Below are 20,402 nucleotides of genomic sequence, written 5' to 3' on the forward strand. Positions count from 1 at the left end.
ATATTGCAGCAACTATATATAGTGCCAGGTGGGTACTAGATTAATGGGGGGATCACTACATAAATTATACAAATGTCTAACCACTATGGTGTAAACCTGAAACTAATGTAAAATAATATTGAATGTCAACTATAATGTAAAAAAATAAATAATTTGTGAAAATATATAAGTTGAACTCAAAGAAAAGGAAACTCCAGATTATAAACAAAAGAAGAACAAACACAATCTGATTAAAGAATCACGATGTCTGGTTTTAGACTTGGAGCCATGAAATCAAGGTCTGCTTAAGTCTCAGGACAATTGTCCCTTTTACACTTCATCCCAAAGGATCTTTTCAGAGCCCCCTTTATATCGTTATTCCTGAGACTGTAGATGAAGGGGTTCAGCATGGGTGTGACCACTGTGTACAGGACCGAGGCTGTAGCACTAGAGTGTGCATTGTGGGCAGCAGGAAAGCTGAGGTACACTCCCAGGCCTGTTAAATAAAATAAGGAGACAACCGAGAGGTGAGACGCACAGGTAGAAAATGCTTTATACTTCCCCTGAGCCGACGACATTGCACGTACGGAGGAAATGATCTTGGAGTAAGAGTAAAGGATCCCAGCCACGGGACCACCACTCAGTAGCACAGCTACAAAATAGATCACTAGGTTATTAACAAAGTTATCAGAACAGGCAAGTTGGATCATCTGGATTAGTTCACAGAAAAAGTGGGGGATTTGCAAGTCTGCACAGAAGGACAGCCTCAGCACCATTAGGTTATTTAACAAAGAAATCAGGACACTCATGATCCAGGACAACAGAACAAACTGTCCACAGAGCCGGGGGTGCATGATGACCGTGTAGTGCAGGGGGTGACAGATGGCCAGGACGATGAGCAGGTTTCCTAACACAGTGATCAGGTACATGGAGAGGAAAAGCCCAAAGAGGAGGGGCTGCAGGTCTGGCTCCTCTGAAAGTCCCAGGAGAACAAATTCTGAAACTCTTGTAAGATTCTCTGGTTCCATGAGGAAGACGTGACTTCAAGACAGAAATATCACATGAGTAATTTTCATACAAACAAACTTTACTCAGATGCTCTAATGCTACAATTTATATTTTGCAGCCAAGTGATTAATTTCAATACTTTTATATGGATCTTCTTCCTTCTAGAGCTTTCCTGTGCCATCTCAGATTAGGAGTTTTTGTCCGTTCCCCTTCTTTCCAAAGGTGTCATGTATTCTACAGTTTTCATGAGAAATTCGTCATGTATTTCAGGAATATAAATTGAGCTCTCACCGTGTTTTAGGTACTGTCTAGTCTGTGAGCACTAGAGTGCTGAAAAACAGAAGTTTATACAGGTCAATGAAGGATAAAACATATGCAAGCTAATAATAAAAGCATATAACATTTCATATGGTGACAGACCATATGAAGAAAAGGAAAGCGTATTTAAAACAAGGTAGCGACTATCGTTTGATTTTTTTTCAAGGCCATTTAGTCAGGTCCTGCAAACAAGGTGACATTAGAACAGAGACCTCGGTGAAGAAAGTTAGGGAGACACAAGGAAATGTGGGCGTGTGTACTTGGAAGAAGCAAAGGCCCTTTGTTAGAGCAGAAGGGCTTTAATGATCTGTCAAAGTGAATATCACAATATCTGATGAACCTTGATTATAATAACTTCAGGTTATTTCCCGGCAGTGTTTCTCACCCAGAAATGATTTTGTGCCTGGGGTACCCGGCATTGCCTGAAAGAATCCTGATAACACCTACAATCCCCAGGAAAGACCAACACCCAACCATCATTCAGCCCCCAAGTCAACAGAGAGAAGGCGAGCAAACCCAGTCAAGACCAGCACTTCAACCTGTATGTACCTACGATCAACAGCCTCCTACCAGACGCAGAATCTGAGTCAGCAGGGCCTGGGGCTCAGAGAGTCTGCATTTCTAACCGGCTCCCGGGGTGTTGATGCTGTAGCTCCTGGTCTGTGGCCCCCGCTCTGAGTAGAAAGGTGAGGTCCTGTGTCAGAGTCAGGGGCAGGCAGTTTCAGGTTTTCTGAATCAAGTATTTCTTGCATGTAACAACATTTAAAGCAATTGCGTAGCCACTCATTCCAGAAACTATGATAAATTCTGCATTCATTTCCCTTGTATAAGGGCCCTGAGTGTATAATAATACACTTTAAGAGACTTTGTAGTGAGCAGAATAAGGGCCTCAAAATATGTCCACACCCATCCCAGTGCCTTTGCATTTGATATTTTTATAGCAAGGAGGATTAGTGGAATGGGACAGGCTTGCTAACCAGCTGACGTTGAAATGACCCAGTATCATCCAGGTGGGAGGTAACCACAATGGTCCTCTAGGTAGAAGCAAGAGACAAGATGAAGAAGCTAAACTGCTGGCTTTGAAGGCAGAGGAATGGCCATGAGCCAGGAAAGGCATGTGGCCAGAATACAAACTGAAATAGGAAGGAAAACAGCATTTCACCTGAGCCTCTAGAAGGAACCCAGCTCTGCAGACATCTTGATATTAGCCCATGAGACTCATTTCGGGTTCTCACATCCAGAACAGTGAGAGCATATATTTGTTTGTTTTAATCAACTAGTACAGGAATATTTTACAGCAATAGAATCTAATACAGACATTTATTCAATAAAATTTGCAGAGGGACTGAGTTGAAGCCTTTCCACTCATTCATTAGCTTCCCCTGGGTGAGGGCATTTTACTTTGAAAACCCACATGAAGCGAAAAGAGCTCTAAATCAAGTTAGAGATATTCCACCCCATTAGCAGGTGCACTGAAGCCCTCATTGCATAAATGTAAACGTGGTGTGACATGCCTTTGTGGCATTAATATTTAAGGTACAACAGGTGACGTTTATTTCTCCCAAACCGAAGTGTTTTGTTCTCAGCACTGTGTCCTCTTTGCCTAAAATTTGGTCAATACTCAATTTATACCCCCCAGTGCATGACAGAATTTCTCATAAAAAACATAGAAGACAATGACCATCAGGGGGAAAAGGTCAGTATGGGACAGAAATTCCTAACTCTTCCAAAACAAAAGTAAACACGTAACAGACCAAAATATATGCAGCTCCTCCAATGACCTGGATCTTTCCAGCGAATACAAAACATGCTCAAATACACCCCATCTTAGAAATTTCACTTCAGTACATTGGCCTCCGCACCTAACACTCTATTCTCCTACTCCACGAACAGCAAAAATCTTCAGATTTGGTTTCATTGTACTGCAACTACTTTATGCATCTCATTCATTCTACAGGGTCACCTAGTGGTATTTCCATGCCCATCACTTAATTATTAACTATGGTCTCTGTACGGAAGATTCAAGCATCCTTATTAGTGTATTAATTAGTTAGAAATCCATTAATAACCCAAGAACACTGACACGGAGATCTCTAGTCTCCTGGCTGGGTTGTTAGGGTCGCAGTGACTCAGGTAAGAGTTCTCAGCTTCTGACCTCTCTGACCCTTTCCTTCAGTACCTGCTGGGCTCTCAGACTCACCTGGATGGGGTCTCTGAGAGCGAGGACTCTGTGTAGAAGCCAGAATTACTCCCTGGAAGGTTCATGATGGAGACTGAAGCTCTGTCCCCACACGAGACAGCAGGAGGGAGTGAAGCATCAGTTCACAGCCAGCTCAGGAGTCAAACGCAACACCCAGGTCCTGTCCACCAACGTGGTACAAGCTGAGGACCGCACAGAGGAGCATTACAGCGCTCTGTGTATCTGCTCATCAGGCACAGTTCCCTCTTCTTATTCCCTCTGCTGAGCATCCGATTTCCCCCGGGGCCTCTGGACTAAACAGAAAGGAAATTTTTCATAATGAATCTCTGATGCCAGGAGGACCATATTAGAAATCAAGTGAATTTGGGTTTTATTTCTTCATGTGCTTGATCTCCCTGTTTTAAAAGGACATTAATCCGAGTATCGTTTGTCTCATCCACGTTTGTTAGAATTACACGATATGAATATTGGAAGCCTTCAAAGGTGATAGGTCTTGGGGGGGTTTTTTGTTGTTTTTTTTAATTTACTGGGGTGATAATTGTTAGTAAAATTACATAGATTTCAGGTGACAATTCTGTACATCATCAAAGCAGTATTCACCAAGAGTCAGCTTCATCACCATATATCACTCATCTAGTTCTCTGGTAAACCAAACAACTGTGTCATGAGCTGCTCAGTTTGTCTCTGTTGCTGGATATATCAGTGAAATCACATGGTTCTCTGCTCTGTCTGACATCTCATCATTCATCAAGATATGAAATGTTCCTATATCATCTTTTTCTTCAGATGTAGTATTCCTGAATAAAACTTTTTATCCATTCATCTATGAAGGACATTTTGGTTTCTATGTCCACCTTATAAATTACAATGAACATTGAGCTTCTATGTATAAATGTTTTCAGTTTTTTAAATTCAACATAAGATACCAACCTCCTGAAAAAGCAAAATCAATTAGGAAAGTGGTTCTCCCCAAAACATGACGTTTTCATCTTTTCACTATTTCCTTAAAACAGCTATCATAATTTTGTCTACGAGCATTAGTAGAGAAAAGGCACATCTTTAAAAACAGAACTTTTATCAGATAAATGGACTCAGGGATGGATAGAAGGTGAACCACATTTGGCCTTATGGTCCCCGTTTGTACTGCTGGTCTGGTGAACACTGTGAGTCTTGCTGAAATCCTCTTGGATTTCAATGGCCTGAGGGACATTTGTCTTGGGAGCCAAGACCTGTGCTATACAACACAGTAGCCACTAGATACATGAGACTATTTCAAAGTTATAATTAAAAGTAAATAATATCTCAAATTCAGTTCCCCAGTCATACCAGCCTCAAGTGTTCAATACAGCAGCTACCACATTAGACAGTGCAGACGTAGAATATGTCCCTCTCTAAAAGTTCTGTGGGACAGCTTTGCTTTAATGTCTTTCAAAATCCCCAGATGTTGCTGGGCTGTATCTCCACCACCCTAACTCTACCTCACTGAGCCCTCTCCTCCAATGTTGTTACTATTTCAGGAACATACTTGCACTCCCAGCAGCTCCAAATTGACTTTTCTGTAAACAGGGGCTGTGTTTTAAATCACCATTTACTAAGTGCCATGCAAAGGAACGTGAGGCATATATCATTCAAGTCTGTGACTCCATGTTTGCTGGCACCACCCGTTCTGCCTATTGAGCCCCAAAGGCCCTCTCGCTGACGATGCAGGAAGACACGGAGCCGCACGCAGACCTGCTGCTAATGAAGCTCTACGTTGGGCTTGCCCTCCATCGAGGCCCGTTTCTCATCTCGGGGTCGCACACGTGTTTTTGCCCCATCAGAGCTCCTTCCAGCAACTTGAGGGCAGGAACCCCGTGTATTTCTTCAGTACTTTTCACAAGTCAAGTGTCGGTTTAGATCCTTTGTGATAATTGCTTTTATATAATAAGAAATTATACCAACAAAGGGAAAGACTTTGTCTCAAAACTTTAAACAGGAAGAATTTAAATGTGAATTAAATGTTAAATATCAGGAAGTTTTGCCGATGTTCCCAAGTGCAATAGTGCTGACAAAGTTGATATGAAATAAAGCTTTCATAGTATTTCAATGAATGTCCTACTGTGTGCTTTCAAATGCTTCCTAGCAGAAATGTAAATCAGATAAAGCAAATAATACAAATGCTATGTGTCAAATGTAGGTGATGAACATATAGGTGATCACTATACCTCTCAGTTTTCCTCTACGTCTTAAATTTGTCATTATAAAGCTGAAAAATATGTCACGCCATGACATAACCAATGGGCTTTTTTTCTTTTCTTTTCTTTTTTATTTTTTACATAAACATTTTAAATATTTAATTGAATTCTTACTTACATTTTAAATTGGTAAATTATTTCGTGTGGTTTTTGTTTTTACATGAAGGATGGTATTGTTAATAACATGTATAAGTACAAACAAAATGAAAGATAAATAATAGATGAAACTGCTCAGATGTTTGATTGTTCTTTCATTGACTTTGAAATCATTTTTACAATTGTATGTGTAGTTTCACCTGTACTGAATTCATCCTTGTTGACATGTTATAAGTATCTTCTTCCTTGATGCTTTGTCTTCAGATGTTTTGTTTTGGCCTTCTGTTTTATTTTTTTTTTAATTTATTGGGGTGACAATTGTTAGTAAAATTACATAGATTTCAGGTGTACAATTCTGTATTACATCATCTATAAATCCCATTGTGTGTTCACCACCCAGAGTCTTCTTTTTGTTTTTTTAGTAGTTTGTTACTTTTTATTGTTCATTGCTAAATAGTATTCAACTTCATGGCTATATCACATTTTGTTTATCTACTCACCACTTGGTGGACATACAGAGGGTGCCAAAAACATTTTAAGAAAGAAGAAAACTGTATTAAAATAGTAATACAATGAATTAAGCTAGGATTCATTTGATTAACGCCGTCTTTTGAGCAAATATCATACTACACGTTGCTACTGTATTCAATTCAACTTCAAAAAGTGATACATAGATAACATCTCTTGAAATATGTACATTTTTTGGCTCCCCCCTCGGTATGTATTCTTTGGGGTTAATTGACTAATGCTGCCTTGATTATTCACATACCAGTTTATGCGGCTTCAATGGTTTTATAAAATAGCTTAAAACATTAATAATGTTTTTTAAAATGATGTGTGCTCCAGCCGCATGCAGTAATGTTATTGTTCAGACTCGTGTTTGATAAATTTCAATAAACCAGAAACACTAGAATTTTCAGAAAAGGTTCTTCTGGTTAATTTAGCTTTCTGGTGAAGTGAGGGTTTGATGACATGGTATCTTTTTGTTTTGTTTCACTGTGTCCCCAAATTCTGCCTTTGCATAGTACAATAAGCCTAACAATGTTTCACAGAATATTAAAGGTTTGCATCTGATGACCAAACAGCTCAGTCCAGGACTGCAGAGAACAATGTCCAGCAGAATCTCTCTGGCTTTGAATCTAGAACACAGCATGAGGTTGCTTTTCAAGTAATTCCTTATGAGTTATTTTTGTAAAACCTGCTCAAATGATCTCAGAACCATTTCTTTGCCTGACTACATGCGAGGCACTTTATTTCATACTCTAGGCTCACAGACTCCTGGCGGACAGGTGTCACACCAGTGAAGATGGTGGCCCTGCACTGCTCTGGCCACACAGCACACACACCTGCATTGTAATCAGGTCTGTCTTCCAGGTCTGTTCCTTCTATTCTGCTGCTTGGTGCCAACCTGCACATGTAACAGCCTCTCTGAACAGATAATTCTGCAGACTCAGGAGTAAGTGATTTGGTTTGTTTTCATAGTCTCCTTTCAGGGTCAGTTGATATGCTACCAAATTCCTGCACTAATTTCTGGGAAGCAAGCTGATTACCACCTATGTATTCTTGTTCATCTCCTGAGCAGAATAATAATTGCCATCATGTAATGGGACATTATATATGTCAGATACCATAAGGCTATTTTTAATGATTTTCTCATTCAATCTTCTCAAATATCTATGGAAAAGATATTTGTATTATCTACATTTCACAACTGAGAAAACTGAAGAGTCTCAAAGAAGTGAAGTTGTCCATAGATGTCAAGGTTATTTCTTTCATATATTTTTAATTGAAGAATAATTGTCATTTCCTTTAAATATTGATCAAGAACACTGGTGGTTAAGAAACCAGGTCATTCCGATATTGAAAGAATTTACAATAGTAACATTATTTTAAAATATTTTGTTTAATATTTCATTTTTACCTTAGCCAGCAGCTGACATGAAACTATCTTGCCCTTGAAAGCCAGTGTTGTCCTTTCCTCAGTCTCTTCCTTGGATCATGAATTCATTTGGAGCCAAGTCTTCCAAGAAAAATTCCCAAATTATGAAGAAAACAAATACACTTCTGTTAATAAAAATCAAGCTAGAATGTTTAGCCATTAAAGTGTTTCCCCCAAGTCGCCTCAGCTCAAGTGACGTCACTGCAGTGACTCAGGAAGGGGCAGGTTCCCTTCTTCCGTATCACAGGACACCTGTTGCCAAACAGCCAACCAGGGGCTTGGACGGGATGCCACATAGAGGGAGACTTCGCTGTATTCTGATGTTCATGTCTAGATTATGAAGGAATAAAATATCTTAATCCAGGAGTGACAACGTAAACACTTTAGGATCACTTCCTCCAAATCTATACTCTGCCGCAATCCAAGAAAACACACAAAGTCCCCTTCTACCTGAAGGCTGTGGGCCCCCCAATACTTGTCACTGCTAAACTCGGGTGTAAGTGCTTCTCATGGTTAACTTCTTCCCTGTCTCTGCGTGAAGCACAGTGATGCCAAGTCTCTCTCAGTCACAAATTCATACTATCATCCTTTCTTTAAGAATTTCATCCATCATAGTCTGCATTAATCCTTCCTTTTGCAAAGAGAACTGGGACTTTAAGGAAACTGATCAGGCTGGGAGGTCAAAGGGGGAGGTGAGTTCATGGGAATTTATGAGCCCAGCTAGTAGAGCTCTATAGTCCTCACTTCCTTTTCAAAACATCTCTGTGGTTCCTGTCTCCCTTATGTGTGTAGCTACCATTTTAGAACACGTGGCTCGTGGGTCTCCATGTGCAGGTCAGGGTGGCAGCCATCTTTTTCCTGGTTCTTTCCTTTTCCCAAATAAAACCTTTTTGACAATGAACTACTGAGTCAATATTATTTGTCAGCCAACAGCATTGAGATAAGTCAATTTGGGGAATTTTTTCCCTTAAATGCTCTAATGAATTCTCCATTGCATAAAAAAATGTGGTTCTGACTCAGGCCTTTGTGCATAAAGAAAGGAAATGTATTCATTACTAAAATTAAGGTCAAACATTCTACATTAAATCCATATGCCTAAAGTTCTAATTCTTCTAATTTCATGTTAATTTAACCATTCATTCTTTAAATGCTATTCTCTCCAAATTTCCAGTTTCTTTTCACATGAAAGGTGACATTAATGAGTCTGTGTGATGGTGTGTGTGTGTGTGTGTGTGTGTGTGTGTGTGTGTATGTGTGTTACCTGAAATAGAGTCAGGCAAAAATGTACATATATGTATGTGTACATACACTCCTTACCCATGAAAGAGTTCTAGACTCACCACCTATTTCCAAACAGTTTATTTATTCTAACACCATCCACCTGATTTAGCTTCATCAGCCCATATCAGCATCAGAAATGCAGAAATAGGATCAGGGTGATTACATTATTTATAATCACATAACAAAGTAATTAATTATGTATTGATTACATATATAAATTATAAATAGTTATATAATTTATATACATAATTATCTATAAATATATATATTCATGCATTATGTATTCTTAATTTTTGTATGACCCCTTTAACTCAGCAATGGATGCATTTTAAAGGAGACTCAAATATGGAAAGATATTCTCTGCTCAATTTTTGGAAGAATTGATATTGTTAAAGTGTCCATACTACAGTAATGAGAAAATCACAGACCGAAAATGGCATCACTGGTGGTAAAAACCCATGTGGCCAAACTTAGATTTAATATGGCACCTAATGGCAGTTTCAACCTCTATTAGAAATGTAATCTTAATCAACAAGTCTGGAATGTTCTGTGAAAGCACTGGTCACATAGGCATTCTCAATCCCCCATGGAAGGAAGAATGAATCTGAAGGATAAAAAATCTTGCAGTTCCCTTCCTCCTCCCAAAAAAACCCAGGTCTAAACTGAATCTTTTCTTTTCTTTTGTTAATAGCTCCTCGCCCCGCCCTTCTTCACTGAAAACCTTCCATTTGGTACAACCACTGGCTGTTCCCTTCTGGTTGCTGGAAGGGATACTGCTTCATTCACAAATCACTTAATAAAGCCAATTACGTCTCCAAATGTACTTGGTTGATTTTTGGTGTTTTGATAGTGATTGTATTAAGTCAATAGATTGCTTTGGGTAATATGGACATTTTAACGATGTTAATTTCTCTTGTCCGATACCACAATATAAGCTTCCATTTATTGTATCTTCTTCAATTTCTTTTCAGTGTCATGTACTTTTCTGTGTATAGATCTATTCTCTCCTTGGTCAAATTTATTCTGAGGTATTTCTTTGATGATATTATAAATGAGATTGTTTTCTTTATTTCTCTTTCTGATGGTTCATTATTAGTGTATAAAAATTCAACTGGCGATTACTGGTATTTTTCAATTTAAATGATATTTAATTATAATATTTCTTATATTGTAAATTAAAAATATATCTATATTTCTAAATATTAACTTTGCATTTTCAAGGACTAGAACAAATAATCTTAAAATTGATGAACCACAAAAGACCTGAATAACCACTCTTGAGAAAGAAAAGTTGATGTCACTGATATCAGCTATACTACAAGCCTACAGTAATGAGAACAGCACAGTACGGGCATGAAAACAGACACATAATTCAATGGAATAGAATAAAGAGCCCAGAAATAAACCCACACTTACATGGTCATTTGTCTCTGACAACGAGGCAAGAATATGCAGTGAAGTAAAGACAGTCTCTGCAATAAACGGTGTTGGAAAACTTTCATATGTGGAAAAATATGAAACTGAAACACATTCTTACACCATATACTAGAATAAACTCAAAATGGATGAAAGACTTAAATGTAAGAATTACAACCATAAAACTCCAGGAAGAAAATATAGGCAGTAAATTCTCTGACATTCCTCTTAGTAATATTTGTTTTCTGAATCATCTCCTTAGTCAGGGGAAACAAAACAAAAAATAAACAAGTGGAACTACATCCAACTAAAAACTTTTTGAACCACAACGAAAGCCATCAACAAAAAGAAAAGACAACCTACTGATTGGGACTAGACATTCGCCAAATATACATCAGATAAAGGTTATATCTCAAATTTATAAACAACTCATACAACTCAAACTCAAAACAACAAACAATCCCATTTAAAAAGGGCAAAGGATTGAACAGACATTTCTCCAAAGAGGACATACTGATGAACAATAGGTATAAAAAGGTGGTCAAGGTCACTAATCATCACATTAAAACCACAATGAGATAGCAACTCATACGTGTCACAATGGCTGTTGTACATCAATAAGCAACAAGTGCTGGTGAGGACGTGGAGAAAAATGAAACCCTCGTGTACTGTCGGTGGGATTGCAAATTGGTGCAGCCAATATGGACCACAGCAATTCCACTGCTAGTATTGATTCAAAGAAATCCAAAACACTAATTAGGAAAGTTATACGAACCCCTATGCTCACTGCAAAACTATTTACAATAGCCAATATGTAAGCAACCTAAGAGTTAATCTGTTGCGACTGGATATAGAAGATGTGGTACATATGTACAATGGATTATTACGTGGTCATAAAAAAAATGAAATCTTACCATTTGTGACAACATGGATGGACCTGGAGGGTATTATGCTAAGTAAAACTGTCAGACAGAGAAAGACAAATACCATATGATCTCGCTTATACGTGGAATATAAACAGAAAAATAAACAAAACAAAACAGACTCATAATTACAGAGAACAAACAGATGGTTGCCAGAAAGGTGAGGGTTGTGGGGCTGTGTAAAGAAAGTGAAGGGATTAAGAAATACAAATTGATATTTACACAACAGTCACAGGGATGTACAGCACAGCATACAGAATATTGTATATATTCACAGCATAAAAATAATATTGCAGAAACTATATATAGTGCCAGGTGGGTACTAGATTAATGGGGGGATCACTACATAAATTATACAAATGTCTAACCACTATGGTGTAAACCTGAAACTAATGTAAAATAATATTGAATGTCAACTATAATGTAAAAAAATAAATAATATGTAAAAGTCATACTCAGAAGTTGAACTCAAAGAAAAGGAAACTCCAGATTATAAACAAAAGAAGAACAAACACAATCTGATTAAAGAATCACGATGTCTGGTTTTAGACTTAGAGCCATGAAATCAAGGGCACTGTTTAAGTCTCAGGGTGATTGTCCCTTTTATACTTCATCCCAAAGGATTTTTCAGGGCCCCCTTTATATCGTTATTCCTGAGACTGTAGATGAAGGGATTCAGCATGGGTGTGACCACTGTGTACAGGACCGAGGCTGTAGCACTAGAGTGTGCATTGTGGGTAGCAGGAGAGCTGAGGTACACTCCTAGGCTTGTTAAATAAAATAAGGAGACGACCGAGAGGTGAGATGCACAGGTAGAAAATGCTTTATACTTCCCTGAGCAGAGGACATTGCACGTACGCAGGAAATGATCTTGGAGTAAGAGTAAAGGATTCCAGCCACGGCACCACCACCCACTGGCACAGCTACAAAATACATCACCAGGGTGTTAAGAAAGGTGTCAGAACAGGCAAGTTGGATCATCTGGTTGAGTTCACAGAAAAAGTGGGGATTTGCAAGTCTGCACAGAAGGACAGCCTCAGCACCATTAGGCTATATAACAAGGAAATCAGGACACTGATGATCCAGGACCCCAGAACCAACTGTCCACAGAGCTGGGGGTGCATGATGACCGTGTAGTGCAGGGGTGACAGATGGCCACAGCGGTCATAGGCCATCACGGTCAGGAGGAAGTTATCCAACATGCAAAGAGTATAAAAAGTACATCTGTGTGATGCAGCCTTCATAGGTTATGACTTTGCTCTGCATCTGGATGTTCACCAGCATCTTGGGGACGGTGGTGGAAGTGAAACAGATATCCACAAAGGACAGGTTGGCCAGGAAGAAGTACATGGGCGTGTGGAGGTGGGAGTCTGAGCTGACGGCCAGGATGATGAGCAGGTTTCCGAGCACAGTGATCAGGTACAAGGAGAGGAAAAACCAAAAGATGAGGGGCTGCAGATCTGGCTCCTCTGAAAGTCCCAGGAGAACAAATTCTGAAATTCTTGTAAGATTCTCTGGTTCCATGAGGAAGACGTGACTTCCAAGACAGGAAAATCACATGAGTAATTTTCATACAAACAGAGTTTACTCAGATGCTCCAATGCTACAATTTATATTTTGCAGCCAAGTGATTAATTTCAATACTTTTATATGGATCTTATTCCTTCTAGAGCTTTCCTGTGCCATCTCAGATTAGGAATTTTTGTCCGTTCTCCTTCTTTCCAAAGGTGTTATGTTTTCTACTGTTTTCATGTGAAATTCTTCATGCATTTCACGAATAAAAAATGAGAGCTCACCATGTTTTAGGTACTGTCTAGTCTGTGAGTATTGGAGTGCTGCAAATCAGAAGGTCATACAAGTCAATGAAGGAAAAAACATATGCAAGCTAATAATAAAAATATATAACATTTCATATGGTGACAGATCCTATGAAGAAAAGGAAAGCATGTTTAAAACAAGGTAGCGACTAGTTGTTTGATTTTTTTTCAAGGGTATTTAGTCAGGTCCTGCAAACAAGGTGACATTAGAACAGAGACCTCAGTGAAGAAAGTGAGGGAGACGCAAGGAAACGTGGGCGTGTGTACTTGGAAGAAGCAAAGACCCTTTGTTGGAGCAGAAGGGCTTTAGTGATCTGTCCAAAGTGAATATCAGAGTATCTGATGGGCCTTGATTATAATTATTTCAGGTTATTTCGCAGCAGTGTTTCTCACCCAGAAATGATGCTGTGCCTGGGGTACCTGGCATTGCATGAAGGAAACCTGATAACACCTACAGTCCACAGGAAAGCACCCACACCCAACCATCATTCATCCCACAAGTCAACAGCGAGAAGGTGAGTAAACCTAGTCAAGACCAGCACATCAACCTGTATGTACCTACGATCAACAGCCTCCTACCAGATGCGGAATCTGAGTCAGCAGGGCCTGGGGGCTCAGAGAGTCTGCATTTCTAACCAGCTCCCGGGAGTGTTGATGCTGTAGCTCCTGGTCTGTGGCCCCCGCTCTGAGTAGAAAGGTGAGGTCCTGTGTCAGAGTCAGGGGCAGGCAGTTTCAGGTTTTCTGAATCAAGTATTTCTTGCATGTAACAACATTTAAAGCAATTGCGTAGCCACTCATTCCAGAAACTATGATAAATACTGCATTCATTTCCCTTGTATAAGGGCCTCTGAGTGTATAATAATACACTTCTAAGAAACTTCGTAGTGATCAGAATAAGGGCCTTCAAAATATGTCCACACCCAATCCCCAGTACCTTTGCATTTGATATTTTTATATCAAGGGAGGATTACAGTGGAATTGGGACAGGCTTGCTGACCAGCTGACGATACGAAAATGACTCAGTATCATCCAGGTGGGAGGAACGTAACCACAATGGTCCTCTAGGTAGAAGCAAGAGACAAGATGAAGAAGCTAAACTGCTGGCTTTGAAGGCAGAGGAATGGCCATGAGCCAGGAAAGGCTGTGGCCAGAATACAAACTGAAATAGGAAGGGAAACAGCATTTCACCTGAGCCTCTAGAAGGAACCCAGCTCTGCAGACACCTTGATATTAGCCCATGACACTCATTTCGGGTTCTCACATCCAGAACTGTGAGAGCATATATTTGTTTGTTTTAATCAACTAGTATGGGAATATTTTACAGCAGCAATAGAATCTAATACAGACATTTATTCAATAAAATTTGCAGAGGGGACTGAGTTGAAGCCTTTCCACTCATTCATTAGCTTCCCCTGGGTGAGGGCATTTTACTTTGAAAACCCACATGAAGCGAAAAGAGCTCTAAATCAAGTTAGAGATATCCCACCCCATTAGCAGGTGCACTGAAGTCCTCATGGCATAAATGTAAACGTGGTCTGACTACAATGCTTTCGTGGCATCAAGATTTAAGGTACAACGGGTGACGTTTATTTCTCCACCACCAAAGTGTTTTGTTTCAACACTGTGTCCTCTTTGCCTAAAATTTGGTCAATCCTCTATTTATACTCCAATGTATATGACAGAATTTCATTAAAAATGTAGAAGACAATGATCACCAGGGGGGAAAAGTTCAGTATGGGATAGAAATTCCTACTAACTGTTCCAAAATAAAAGTAACAAACCAAAATATATGCAGCCTCACCAAGAATGAAATAATGCAATGAAAACAATTTAGTATTCCTCTTCAGACTTTTTAAATAATTTTTTCATGTGACTACCCAGGATGAGAGAAGATACTGCATTGCATGTCTCATGAACAACAGCTGTTGCAAGGTAGTTCCTACCTCCACTGGCCTGGATCTTTCCAGTGAATGCAAAACATGCTCAAATACACTCCATCTTAGAAATTTCAATTCAGTGCACTGGCCTCCGCAGCTAACACTCTATCTCTCACTCCTCGAACAGCAAAAATCCTCAGATATGTTTTCACTGTACTGCAACTACTTTATGCATCTCACTCATTCCAAAATGTCACCTAACGGTACATCCATGCCCATCACTTAATTGTTAGCTATGGTCCTTTTATGGAAGATTCAAGCATCCTTATTAATGTATTAAATGAATCAGTTAGAAATCCATTACTAACCCAAAAACACAGACACGGAGATCTCTAGTCTCCTGGCTGGGCTGTTAGGGTCGCAGTGACTCAGGTAAGTGTTCTCAGCTTCTGACCTCTCTGACCCTTTCCTTCAGTACCTGCTGGGCTCTCAGACTCACCTGGATGGGGTCTCTGAGAGGGAGGACTCTGTGTGGAAGTCAGAATTACTCCCTGGATGGTTCATGATGAGACTGAAGCTCTGTCCCCACACGAGACAGCAGGAAGGAGTGAAGCATCAGTTCACAGCCAGCTCAGGAGTCAAACGCAACACCCAGGTCCTGTCCACCAACGTGGTACAAGCTGAGGGACCGCACAGAAGAGCGTTACAGCGCTCTGTGTATCTGCTCATCAGGCACAGTTCCCTCTTCTTATTCCCGCTGCTGAGCATCCGATTTCCCCCGGGGCCTCTGGAATAAGCAGAAAGGAAATTTTTCCTAATGAATCCCTGATCCCCAGACCAGGTTAGAAGACAGTGAATTTGGGTTTTATTTCTTCATGTGCTTGATCTCCCTGTTTTAAAAGGACATTAGTCCGAGTATTCTGTGTCTCAACCACATTTATTAGAAGTACATGATATGAATATTGGAAGCCTTCAAAGGTGATAGGTCTTGGTTCTGTTTTTTTAAATTCAACACAGAAGGTACCAGCCTCCTGTGAAGGCAAATTCAATTAGGAAAGTGGTTCTCCCCAAAACATGAAGTTTTCATCTGTTCAGTATTTACTTAGAACAGCTTTCATAATTTTTGCTACGATCATTAGTAGAGAAGAGACACATCTTTAAAAACAGAACTTGTATTAGAAAAATGGTCTCAGGGATGGATAGAAGGTGAACCATATTGTGCCTTATGGTCCCCATTTTTCTACTGGTCTGGTGAACACTGTGAGTCTTGCCGAAATCCTCTTGGAAATAAATGGCCTGAGGGACATTTGTCTTGGGAGCTAAGAGCTGTGCTATACAACACAGCAGCCACTGGTACTTGTGACTATTTCAAAGTTATTATTAAAATTAAATAACATTTAAAATTCAGTTCAACAGTCATACTAGCGTCAATACAGCAGCTACCACATTAGACAGTGCAGACATAGAATATGTCCCTCGATGAAAGTTCTGTTGGACAGTTTTGCCTTAAATGTCTTTCAAAATCCCCAGATGTTGCTGGGCTGTTTCTCCACCACCCTAACCCTACGTCACTGAGCCCTCTCCTCCAATTTTATTACTGTTTCAGGAACATTCTTGCTCTCCCGGCAGCTCCACATTGACCTTTGTGAAAACGAGGGCTGTGTTTTAAATCACCATTTACTAAGTGCCATGCAAAGGAACGTGAGGCACATATCACTCAAGTCTGACTGTGACTCCATGTTTGCTGGCGCCACCATTCTGCCTATTGAGTCCCAAAGGCCCTCTCGCTGATGATGCAGGAAGACACGGAGCAGACCGCTGCTAATGAAGCTCTCGTTGGGCTTGCCCTCTCCAGGCCCGTTTCTCATCTGGTTTCAGGTGTTTTGCCCCATCAGAGCTCCTTCCAGCAACTTGAGGGCAGTAACCCATGTATTTCTTCAGTACTTTTCACAAGTCAAGTGTTTTAGATCCTTGATAATTGCTTTTATAATGAAATTTTACCAACGCAGGAAAGAACTTTGTCTCAAAACTTTCCCAGGGAAAATTTGAATGTGAATTAAATATTAAATATCAGGAAGTTCTTGCTGATGTTCCCAAGTCCAATAGTGCTGACAGAGGAAAGTTGACATGAAACTGACGCGTGGGTAGTATTTCAATGAAGTGTCCTACCATGTGCTTTGAAATGCTTCCTCGCAGAAACGTAATGCAGAGAAAGCAAATAATACAAATGCTATGTGTTAAATGAAGGTGATGAACATAGAGGTGATCACCGTACTATTCTTTCACTTTTTCTCTATGTTTAAAATTGTCATAATAAAGATGTTGAAAAATTACGTCACACCACTGGTATATCCCGTGGGCTTCGGTAGGTTTTTTTTTTTTTTCTGTTTTTTTAGTAGTTCATTACTTTTTATTGTTTATTGCTAAACAGTAGTCGATGGTACGGATGTTTTACATTTTGTTTATCTACTCACCAGTTTGTGGACATACAGAGGGTCCCCCCAAAATGTACACACATTAAGAAAAGAGAAAACAGTATTAAAATAGTAACACAATGAATGACGCTAGCGTTCATTTGATTAATGCCATCATTTGAGTGAACGTCATACTACACATTGCTACTGTAATTCAATTCAACTTCAAAAAGTAATAAAGAGATAACATCTCTTAAAATATGTACATTTTTGGCACCCCTGCTCTACCCCCCAGTATGCATTCTTTGGAGTAACATGAATAACGCTGCCTTGATTATTTGCATACCAGTTTATACAGGATTCAACGGTTTTATAAGTAAGCTTAAAACATTAATAATGGTTTTTTCTAAATAACTTCTAATCTGGCCGCATGTAATAATGTTATTGTTCAGACTCCTGTTTGATAAATTTCAATAAAAATGGAAACAGTAGAATTTTCAGAAAAGGTTCTTCTCGTTAGTTTTCTGGTAAAGTGAGGGTTTGATGACATGGCATCTTTTTGTTTTGTTTCAAACTGTCCCCAAATTCTGCCTTTGCAAACATAGTACAATAAGCCTAACAATGTTTCACAGAAAATTACAGTTTTGCAGGGTCTCCTGATGACCAAACAGGGAGCTCAGTCCAGGACTGCAGAGAACAATGTCCAGCAGAATGCGATCTCTGGGCTTTGAATCTAGAACACAGCATGAGGTTGCTTTTCAAGTTTTTCCTTATATGGGTTATTTTTGTAAAATCTGCTTGTAATGATCTCAGAACCATTACTTTGTGCCTGACTACATGCGAGGCACTTTCCATACGTTCATACTCTCCTAGGATCACAGACTCCAGGCGGACAGGTGTCACACCAGTGAAGATGGTGGCCCTGCACTGCTCTGGCCACACAGCACATGCACCTGCATAATAATCAGGTCTGTCTTCCAGGTCTGTTCCTTCTATTCTACTGCTTGGTGCCAACCTGCACATGTAACAACCTCTCTGAACAGATAATTCTGCAGACTCATGGAGTAAGTGATTTGGTTTGTTTTCACAGTCTCCTTCCAGGGCCAGTTGATATGCTACCAAATTCCTGCATAACTTCTGGGAAGAAAGCTGATTACCACTTAAGTACTCTTGTTCATCTCCTGAACTGAATAATAATTGCCTTCATGTAATGGGACATAATATATGTCAGATACCATAAGGCTATTTTTAATGATTATCTCATTCAATCTTCTCAAATATCTATGGAAAAGATACTTGTATTATCCACATTTCACAACTGAGAAAACTGAAGAGTCTCAAAGATGTGAAGTTGTCCACAGATGAAAAGGTTATTTCTTTCATGTATTTTTAAATTGAGGAATAATTGTCATTGCCTTTAAATATCGATCAAGAACACTGGTGACTTAGAATTTGTTCCCTTAGCTGCTCTAATGAATTCTCCATTGCATAAAATAAATGTGGTTCTGACTTTGAGGCCTTTGTGCATTAAGAAAGGAAATGTATTCATTACTAAAATTAAGGTCAACCATTCTTCTTTAACTCCATATGCCTAAAGTTCTAAATCTTCTAGTTTCATGTTAATTTAACCATTCATTCTTTTAAATTCTATTCTCTCCAAATTTCTTTCTTGTTTTCTTCACATGAAAGGTGACATTATTAATGAGTCTGTGTGATGGTGTGTGTGTGTGTGTGTGTGTGTGTGTGTGTGTTACCTGAAATAGAGTCAGGTAAAAATGTACATATATGTACATGTACATACACTCCTTACCTGAGTAAGAGTTCTCAGACTTTCCAACTATTTCCAAACAGTGTATTTATTCTAACAGCATCCTCCTGGCTTAGCTTCATCAGCCCATATCACCATCAGAAATGCGGAAATAGGATCAGGTTGATTGCATTTTTTATAATCACATAAGAAAGCAATTAATTATATATTGATTACATATATATTAATTATAAATATTTATATAATTTACATATATAATTATCTATAAATATATTCCTGCGATATGTATTCTTAATTTTTAATGACTCCTTTAATTCAGCAATGGATGCATTTGAAAGGAGATCAAATATGGAAATATATACTCCATTATTGGAAGAATTAATATTGTTAAAGTGTCCATACTACAGTTAAAGAGAAAATCACAGACACAAAATGGCATCACTGGTGCTAAAAAGCCATGAGGCCAAACTTTGATTTCATATGGGACATCTCGGCAGTTTCAACCTCTATTAGAAATGTAATCTTAATCAACCAGTCCTGAATTTTCTGTAAAAGCACTTGTCACATGGACCCTCTCCATTCCCCATGGAAGGAATAGGGAATCTATAGGATAAAACCATTGCTGTTCCCTTTCTCCCCCCAACCCAGGTGTAAAATTCATGTTGTCTTTTTTTTTCTTAATAACTCTTCTCCCCAACCTTCTTCAATGAAAACCTTCCATTTTATACAACCACTGGCTGTTCCCTTCTGGTTGCTGGAAGGGACGCTGCCTCATTCATGAATCACTGAATAAAGCCAATTACATCTCCAAATGTACTTGATTGATATTTGGTGTTTTGATAGGGATTGTATTAAGTCAATAGATTGCTTTGGGTAGTGAGGACATTTTAACGATGTTAATTTCTCCTCTCCGATACCACCATTTAAGCTTCCATTTATTGTATATTCTACAATTTCTTTCTTCAGTGTCATGTACTTTTCTGAGTATAGGTCTATTCTCTTCTTGGTCCAATTTATTCTTAGGGATTTTTTTGATGCAATTATAAATGAGATTGTTTTCTTTATTTCTCTTTCTGATAGTTCAGTATTACTCTATAAAAATCCAACTGTTTTGTAAATATTAACTATGCAT

At 39.0% G+C, this 20,402-nt stretch overlaps 1 protein-coding gene and 1 pseudogene across 1 annotated transcript; both read right to left on the reverse strand.

Moving 5' to 3' along the window:
* Positions 1–284: 284 nt before the first annotated feature.
* Positions 285–3,570, reverse strand: LOC141572855 (olfactory receptor 7A17-like). The gene is made up of 2 exons (XM_074338716.1): positions 3,506–3,570; positions 285–1,020 (listed from the first exon to the last, which is right to left on the reverse strand). The coding sequence occupies exons 1-2, from the start codon at positions 3,568–3,570 to the stop codon at positions 285–287; spliced, it is 801 nt and encodes a 266-aa protein (XP_074194817.1).
* Positions 3,571–11,959: 8,389 nt separating this feature from the next.
* Positions 11,960–12,918, reverse strand: LOC141572812 (olfactory receptor-like protein OLF4; annotated as a pseudogene).
* Positions 12,919–20,402: the final 7,484 nt, after the last annotated feature.

The sequence above is a fragment of the Rhinolophus sinicus genome, linkage group LG07, assembly GCF_036562045.2.
Source record: "Rhinolophus sinicus isolate RSC01 linkage group LG07, ASM3656204v1, whole genome shotgun sequence".
Lineage (NCBI taxonomy): Eukaryota > Metazoa > Chordata > Mammalia > Chiroptera > Rhinolophidae > Rhinolophus > Rhinolophus sinicus.